Below are 9,732 nucleotides of genomic sequence, written 5' to 3' on the forward strand. Positions count from 1 at the left end.
GTTCTTTACCTAAGGCTTGTAATGATGTTAATATTTGAGTAAATCTTGTATACATGCCTAAAATAGTCTTATAAGGTTTCATGCAAAATAATTCATAATCAAGCATTAAAATATTCAATTTGGATTGCTTGGTTTCACTAGTACCTTTGTATGTAGTGCATAATTTATCCTAAATTTTCTTACCAGTAGTGCATGTAAATACTAACATACAACCTTCAAAATTAAAAGTATAAAAAAAATAGTTTAAAGATTTAGCATTCAATTGAGTAATCCTTTATGCTACTCTACTCTATTCAGCAAAAATAATATCAGTTTTGACTCCAACTAGAATATATAATGGTACAAAATAACTAGTTTGAATCATATGCCACATTTGATAATCAATTAATCACAAGAAAAAGACAGGTTAATTTTCCAAAAATTAAAAGAAATATTTTCAAATAAAGGTAGTTATTTGATTGAACATCCTTTCGTAATATTACAATTTCCAAAGTTAGCCATTAATTGTTTTTCCAAAAGTTTTCTAAAACTTTATTTTTGAATCTCGCTCTGATACCACTTAAAAGTTCATGAGGGGTGTTAAACCCTAAAGAACTAGTCCTGAGGATAATAAAAAGGGTGGTGAATTAGTATTTAAAAACATCCTTAAACACCAAAAAATCCTTTTATAACTCGATGAGGAAATGAATTAAATTCATAATAAAAACATAAATCAATATTTTCATCCATGCAATTAGTCGCTAGAAAAATAAATGTAAAAATAATAAAAGTAAAGAACACGTCATATTTATACTGGCTTAGTTCAACCTAACCTGCTTCCACTCCCTAAAGACACCCTCCGAGTATTTCACTAAAACATTTTAGTGTCTCTCCTTTGTCCCACAGTAAGGCAGGAAAGCCCTTACAAAATCTTTCCATCAACCCAGTGCGGCAGATGATCAAAACTCCTTTCAAAGGTAAAGAACCTTGACACTTTTTTCTCCATCCGGGAGATGGTAGCTAACAATGAATCCCATTCACCATCCCATAAGCGGTGGAGTAGTTGGGTCCTTTGACACTAAAGAGATCATCTTCTTCCCAAAACTTCCCTCAAGAGGAACTTTGAATTCGATGGTAATAAGGTGCAAGCTTGCCAGAGAAACCATGTGAAATCTCCTCCACACTCCCTTGAAACTCCCTCCAAAGATCTTCTCCCTCTTAAAATCCACCCATTTCTCGACCTTTCAAGTTCTCTCTTTAAGATTCTCTAAAAGAATGAAGACACAATGGCTGTTAAAGACACTTATAATATCTTTGGAGAAAGCTTAAATAGAGGGCTTTGAAAAACCCTAAAAATTTAATTTTATCATTAAATATTGTATACTATGATCCTGAGATTGCCTTATATAATTAGTTTAAAATAGCTCTTTTAGTTAGTACATTTAGTATTGCCCTGTATGATTTATTCAAGTATGTGAACAGATCATCCAGTATGATATTAAGATCATCCAGGATGATTAGTTCTATCAAAATATAGTACATCTAGGATGAAACTTGGGATGACCAAAATCATCTCTATTGATTATCTAATATGTTCTAGTTCATATAGTACGATATCAAAATTAAGTAGATTCAATTGACTAATCATATGATCAATTTATGAATGATTTTCATTAATCATCCAATAGGATGTACATCATCCTGAACAATTAGAACGAAATATGAAATTTAAAACCTTGTCTAAATTATTATTAGAAGATTTTTTTTTTTATGATTATAACTGATCATCCTGGATAATCTAAATTGTCCAATACAATTAGGTAGATGAGTTGATCATACAATAAGATATAAATCATATAGTATAATTTGTGCAAAGTTTAAACTTTTATCTTTAACTCAATCTCACTCCCCATGGTCAACAAGCTAGCATACACCCTTACAAGACTTGACTCAAGAAATCAAACAAAAACTTCAATAAATATTACATAAATTCTTGCTTTATTGCAAAATAAAATAAAGGTTAAAAGGACTGAATAAATAAAAACAAAAAAAGCCAAAAATGACCACTAAGAAATAAATGAACTAAAGAAGTAATCATCCTTAAAAATATTAAGACATTCTTCATGCAATTACAAATAATTTACATCCCCATATTTTCACAAAAAATGTCCTCCAATAGCTTTCTTGGCATAAAAATGTGTTGCCTTATTACTCTCTCTCTCTCTCTCTCTCTCTCTCTCTCTCTCTCTCTCTCTCTCTCTCTCTCTCTTTAGAGGGGGGGGGGGGTGGGGCATGAGCAAGAAGACAACCCACTAGGTTAGATGGAGTCCCAGTGCTCTAAACTACTAAAAATCATCCTCTGATGTAGCATTTCCAATAGTCACGAGAGGAGAGGATATAAAAATCCTAATAGTAGAACCTATTCTACCCAATCTTGAGTCTTTAATCATCGTTGGATGGTGCATGACATTATTGAAATATTAGTACTCACACAAACAAATATACATTACAAATACAACTAGACATATAAATGTGAGCCATAATGTTTGTTATCATCAAAAACATAAACTTAAGAGCTCAAGTTGCAACATAAACCATTATAGTGCTATTAGATTTTGCCTACTTTAATAGATTTAAATTGTATCAAATGGATGTTAAGAGAGCCTTCCTAAATGGGGCACTTAAAGAGGACATTCATGTTGAGCAAACCCCATACATTGAAAATTCACAATTTTCAAATCATATGTTCAAGTTAAAGAAGGCATTTTATGGACTAAAACAAGCACCTAAACCATGGTATGAAAGGCTAAACACATCCCTTCTAAATAGAGCTTTTGTTAATGGTGGTGTAGACACCACCCTATTTCTAAAAAAGGTAGGAGAAGAATTACTTATTGTCCAAATTTTTGTTGATGATATCTTGTGTGAATCCTTAGATAAAAACTTATGTGATAAATTTTCAAAAATAATAAGTAAAGATTTTGAGGAGAGTGTTATGGAAGAACTAAACTATTTTCTTTGATTTAGTGTAAAGTAGATGGTGATAGTTTATGAAGGTTGTTAGACCTTGATGAACTAGCCCGGGGCTGACCTAGAGGGGGGGCGGGGGGGATTAGTTGTTTAAAAATAATTTAAGGAAAAATGAAACATTTAAAAACTTTTCACACCTCACGCATTAATCTATACAATGGAAGTTGAAATAAGCAAATTTCATAACAACAAAATAAATTAGATTTTTTAACCATACATATAATTTTAAAAAAATAAAGTGCAAAAAATTATCAGAACGAACACACAAGAGCTCAGTCAACCTGACCTACGTGCACTCCTTGGAGACTTCCTCTCCAAGTATTGCACTAAACAATAATAAGTCACCTTTTTCTCTCACAGCAAGGCGGAGATGCCCGTATATGTGCTATTTCACCAACCCAGTGTGACAGAGAACCTGTATGGATTAGGATACCAAACCTTCCCTTACAATGTTGGGATGAAGTTAATGTTTATAGAATCTCTTCAATGGTTGGAACTCCATATTTAGTTAATGAAAACATGTTTCAATGGGGAAGAAGGGAGTTTGCCAGGATTTGTGTCAAGATCATGCTTGAGAATAAGTTGCCTATGTGAGCATGGGTGGAAGGAGGTTTTGGTAAATTCTATCTAAAATTTGAGTATGAAAGGATTTCTTATTTCTATTTCATATGTGGAAAATTTGGGCATGTGATGAGGGCTGTGTAAAGACTGTTGCAATAATCAAGCCGGATGATATTCAGTCAAAAGTATCCTATGAAGGATTGGCTGCATTAGAAAATCTTATTCCAAATGAAAGGTCTATAAATGAAGAAGTAAATATAATTGATAAAGAGATTTATGGTCCCTGGATTCATGTAGATCATGGGAAAAGAAGATTCAGGAGTCTTAAATTCAAGAATACCTGGATTAGACTAGGTTGGAAGGAGTCAAATAAGTCTTTGGGATCAAAAGAAAAGGAGAGTGATGGTATTAAGAATAACATGAAGAAATCAGATAATGCTGCAGGAAAATAGAATGAAGGTATCATGATGAAATCAAGCTCTTGGGTAGAGGTTCTGGAACAATAATCAAATTCTATTCCTTCTCAGAATAAGATGTATGATGAACCCGTAAAAGGAGTTGCTTCTTTTAACTCTACAGTCAATCTTAACATTGCCAATAAATTTGATGTGTTGAATCAAATTTTAGAAGAAATGGATCATCTAAAAAACAAGGAAATGGAGTTTCCTAATGTTCCAGTGATTATAAATGAAGATGAAGTCATTGATAAGGGGGATGTTATTGAGATTAAAGCTTAGTTGAACAATCCAGGGAACAATTCAGCCATTGCAAGGAAGAAAGGTTTGAAGCAACATAAAGGTTTGGGGCCAATTGAATTGGTCTCAAGGAATAGAAGGGGGGAAGGTGATCTGATGGAGAATCTGGGGAAATCTCCCCCTACTAATCAATGAAATTATCCATAGGTTTCTGGAATTGTAGGGGAGCTAAAAAATAAAAGCTTCCCTATATTTAAAAGAGTTTACTAAGGAGTATGGAGTGTTCTTTCTTGGGTGACTTGAAACTAAGCTATCTTTAATAGATAGAAAAGATGTGAATATGTTGATAGGAATGGATTGGGACTATTTTCTTGTCCCAGCTAAAGGTTTATCCGGAGGAATCATTGTGTTATGGAAGAAAAATATGGCCTCATTCAAAGTACTGGAGTCCTCTTCACAATTTGTGGTTGGGAAGTTGGAGGTGCTTAATAAAGGGAAGTGGAAGATTGCAACATTATATGGAAGTAGGGACACTTATAAAAGAAGGTGTCTTTGGGAAAGGTTGGAGTATCATGTGTCTAAGGAAGTCCCTATGATAGTGGGTGGTGATTTTAACTGTTTGCTATCAAGGGAGGAGAAGAAGGGAGGAAGGGAGTTTGTTTATTCTCTTGGTACTAAGGAGATGAAGTCCTTTATTACTTGCAATGATTTACATGAAGTGGAGAGCATTGGTCCTATGTTCACATGGTGCAACAACAAAAAGGGAGTTGAGAGGATACTTGAGAAGTTGGATATGTGCCTTCTCAACTCTGCGGATATGAACTTGTCCCAACGGATGGTGGTGAGGCATTTGGCAAGGATCACATCAGATCACAGTCCAATTTTGCTGAATTTATTAGTTCAACAAGACATGTAAGAAGCAGATAAAGTTTGAAGTGCTGTGGGCATCATATCCAGCCTCTTTGACCATTGTTAAGAAGGCATGGGGGAGAAAAGTTTGTGGTAATCTTTCTTATATTTTGAGTCAAAAAATTAATAGAGCATTAAAAGCATTGTTTTATTGGAATAAAGCCAAGTATAAAGAGCTAAATGAGTTGAAAGAGGAGCTGAAGAAACAAATCCTGGAATTACAAACTAAGGAAGCTGAAATCAGTTTTCTGGATGAAGAGGAGGCTTGGCTACTTTAGGTAAAAATGGATAATCTGAATTCTACATTAGCTCATCTTTGTACATGGTGGAGGCTACGAGCCAAAGTGAAATGGCTGATGGAAGGGGACTCAAACACTATATTCTTTCATGCTTATGCCAGTGCGAGGAGGAATATAAATTTTAAGCACAAAATTAAGGATGAGAATGCATTTATTTTGGAAGAACAAATTTAGGTGGAAAATGTTCTCAACAACTATTTCAAGGAAAAGTGGAAAGAAAGGGAGTGTTCTTTATTGGGATGGCCTAAACCGTGGAAGACATTAAGTGTAGAAGTCTCTTTGGTATTAAACAGAGAGTTTTCATTTGAAGACATGGATAAGGTTATCCAAGAGCTGGGTGGAAACATTGCTCTGAGCAAAGATGGGATTTCTTATTCCTTTCTCAAGGCATATAGGTCTATAATCATGGTAGATCTTTGGAATGCAGTGTATCACTTCTTCAAACTGGAATGATGTACAAGGAGTGGAAAGAAACTATTATAGTGCTGATTCCTAAGTTAAAAAACCCTTTATCTCCTTCCAACTTTAAATCGATCAGCTTATGTAACTTTGTTTACAAGATAGCTGCAAAGATGATTTTGAATAGAATATTGCTTGTTATTCATATACTAATTTAGGTAGAGCAAGTGGCATTCTTGAAAGGTAGATCACTATCAGATAATGTATTGGTAGCCCATGAAATCTTCCACAAGTTCAGGTACTCTAAATCTTCCAAACGTTTAGTTTCTATTAAAATAGTTATGCAACAAGCCTATAATTCAATGGGTTGGCCTACTTTATGCAAGGATTTGGAGTATTTTGGCTTTCCAATCAATTTTTCTAATCTAGTCATGGATTGTGTTCATAGTCCTTATTGTTCATTATCTATCAATGGAAACTTATCTATTTGGATTGAAGAAAAGAGTGGATTTCATCAAGGGTGTCCGTTGTCTCCATTCTTGTTTATTTTATGTGATCAATTACTTTCCAATGCATTCTATCAAAAGAAGGATTCAATTGGCATTCAAATTTCTACTAATGGGCCTTTGATCTCCCATTTACTTTATGTCGATGATATCATCATTTTTTCGGAAGGTAGAATGAAAATGGTGAAGGAGGTTAAAAGTACAATCATAGACTTTTATAGATGGATGGGTCGAAGTGCGAATTCAAAAAAAAAAATATGGAGTGCTTTTTGGAAAATATGTCAAGAGAAGAAAGAGGAGAAGGATTGCTAGAGTCATGGACTTAAGGGAAATAAAGGAAATCTCATACCTTGGCATTAAAATGGCTTTGAGAAGACTTGTCAAAGCTGATTTCCAATTTCTGTTGGAAAAAGTTCCAAGCATGTTAAATGTATGGGGAGGGAATTTTATCTCTTTGGCAGGAAGATTAACTTTGGTCAAATCAGTGTTGCTATCATTTCCCACATTCCATTCATCCCTTTCTTTGGTTCCCAAAAGTATTTTGAATGAAATTGACAAGTTATGCAGGAGATTTATATGGAGCAAGTTTGATGGAAGGAATGGGATTCACTATGTAAGCTAGGATTCTCTATATAAACAGAAGACTCAAGGGGGATGTAGTTTAGTTCCCTGTTCAAAGAAAGATGGGCCATTGAGAGCAAAATTGGCTTCAAAGTATTTTCAAGATAAAGATGCATTGATGCACAAGATCCTATTCCCTAAATATGTCACATTTATGGACAGCTATTCTTCGAGTAATTTAGATTCAGTAACTTGGAAACTAATTAGAAGTGGAGTGAAGTTCCTAAAACCAATTGACAAATGGATATTTGCAAATGGGAAATTTGTGAATGTCTTCAAAGATAAGTGGTTATTGGATAAAAGTTTAGACAAATGGCCAACATTTGTGCAAGCAATGGAGTGCAGTGAATGTAGTGAATGCTCGGTAGATAGCTTGATTAGCAATGGGAGCTGGAATGTAGTGAAGCTGGATGAATTCTGTGGACCAGAACTTGTAAAATTAATTACTAACATTTGAATTTCATATGAAGAGGAAGAAGATAAGATAGAAGTAATCCATATGATTCCATGTAAATTAAACAATGGCTACTATGTATTCGGAAGATCAACCTTCAACCTCAAATGAATGGGATTGGTTGAAAAAACTTAATCTAAGTTCTAAAGTGGAGAACTTTGGGTGGAGACTTCTTTAAAAGGCTATTCCTATGAATCATTTTCTATGTCACAAAAGACTACAAAGTATGGAGAGATGCCCATGGGGGTGTGAGGAGGCTGAGGACATTGAGCATTTAGTCACTAAATGCTGGAAAGTAAGAGAAGCTATTCAACTCTTAAACAAATGGGGTTTTCAAATTACTAGTTTTAATTATTTTGAAACTTGTTGCATATGGCTTCATAGCAAAAATATATGGTTGACTGGTCTCTTTTGTAACTTGGTATATTTATTATGGAGAGCTAGAAATGAACTAGTTCATGATGGCAGCCGATTTAGCTCTTGGGTGATAGCAACCAATGCAATGAGTTATACAGCAGTATCTCAGCATTCAAATGGTATGAACTCGGGTATCTGGGATGTCAACAACCAGGTCAGGTTGTTTGATGATATTTGGCATCCCCCTCCACCTGATTAGATAAAGGTAAACTTTGATGCTTCACTTTGTTCTTCATATAAGGCTGGGATTGGGGTAGTAATTCGAGACCATAGAGGAAGATTTTTGTTGGCATTTGGTAAAAAGCTTATCCATTAGGATATCTCTTACTTGGAACTTCAAGCCATTCTTTCTTTCAAGGAGGTGGCTAAAGAATGGATGTATGCTTACAAGGGAATAATCATAGAAGGTGATAATAAGAACATCATTAATTTTATTCAAGGTATCATGAGAAAAGGTAACAATGAATTGGGAGATTTATCTTTTATTAAAGATTTCAATTATGTTATTTTCAATTGTGTTAAAAGAGAGTGCAATATGTTAGCGGTCCTATGTGCTAACTATGCAATTTTTAGTTCATTCATTTGGGATGATTTAGTGTTGAATAAGATTCCTCCCACTTTTACTAAAGTGTTAAAGGAGGAATTGAATGCCATTAGGATGTAATCATTTTTTTAATGAAGCTTTTATGCTTTTTCTAAAAAAAAAAAGCATGATAGAGAACCTTGACTCTCTCACAGGCAAAGAACCTTGACTCTCTTACAGGCAGAGAATCACAACTTTATTTTTACCCTCTAGTGATGGTATGAGAACCACGACCTTTGCTGAAGAACTTCTTTTTAGGAGCCACAAAGAATCCATGAAAATTCTTATAGATATTAGGTAAGATTTTTTTCTATGAGAAACCTTGTGAATCCCTTGACAACTTCTCCCTCAATAAATCTCCCTCACTTCTCTAACAAAGCTCTCATTCTTTTCTCCCTCAAGACTCTCTTTCTTGAAGTCTAAATAGCCAAAGGTTTTCTAATAAGAGTATTAAAAAACCTTAAGTAGTGGGTTTTAAGAAATCCTCATTTCATGAGTTACGTCTTATGTTCGTACCATATAATACAAGAATCATATAGTACTATCAGTAAAAAACTAGGTTTGTCTAGTGGTCCTTCAGACGAACTATTTAGAACTAACAACACTTCGTACTTTACTATCATAAGATCTTTTGGTATGAACTATAGAAATTCCATATGTTTATTTGGGATGACTTTTGGGATGGCCAATTTTGTACAGTGTCGTTCATCCAGCATTGTGGACATCATACATTATGAAAAGTAAAAAAAAAACAAACTTTCAGTTGGTTTGTTATCATTGATGACCAATTTCATATACTGTCAATCATCCAACACAATTGATATCATACCATACGATCAATAAAAAACTCATTCCTTTCATTTGGTATAAGCTCTAGGATGACCAAAGTCGTACTCCCTCATTCAAATTGTATGAACGGTGTTGTATAGTATAATCGACTGATCATAAATGTCATGATGTGATTGCCTAATTTTGAGGGATTAATTAAGAAAGATGTTGATTAGGTCTACAATAAAAACCAAATTATGTTATATGATCAATATAAAATAAGTATCTTTCTTAACCTCTAACTACTAGGGTTTTGACAAAATAAAATAGATCGCATAGTACGAATCAAAGTCTTATAGTACGAACCAAAGTCATACAATATGAACCAAAGTTATACAATAAGATTTACTGAAAAAATTAAAAAGTGGATGAAAAACCTAGTCTACCAAGTTTTGAACTGATCAAAATAATCAGAGAATGGTGGACTAATTTTTTGAAACTTTAGTACAGA

The 9,732-nt window shown here is 33.9% G+C and overlaps 1 protein-coding gene across 1 annotated transcript; it reads left to right on the forward strand.

Annotated features, from left to right (window-relative positions):
• The first annotated feature begins 4,617 nt into the window (after positions 1-4,617).
• Positions 4,618-5,181, forward strand: LOC110116444. Its single transcript, XM_020850011.1, has one exon. It carries the CDS (start codon positions 4,618-4,620, stop codon positions 5,179-5,181), a length of 564 nt encoding a protein of 187 aa, XP_020705670.1.
• Positions 5,182-9,732: the final 4,551 nt, after the last annotated feature.

This window comes from Dendrobium catenatum, unplaced genomic scaffold (genome assembly GCF_001605985.2).
Source record: "Dendrobium catenatum unplaced genomic scaffold, ASM160598v2 fragScaff_scaffold_546, whole genome shotgun sequence".
NCBI lineage: Eukaryota > Viridiplantae > Streptophyta > Magnoliopsida > Asparagales > Orchidaceae > Dendrobium > Dendrobium catenatum.

Excerpts from the sequence above, each read along its gene's own strand:
- LOC110116444 (XM_020850011.1), top strand. The coding sequence starts at position 4,618 with ATGGATTGGGACTATTTTCTTGTCCCAGCTAAAGGTTTATCCGGAGGA.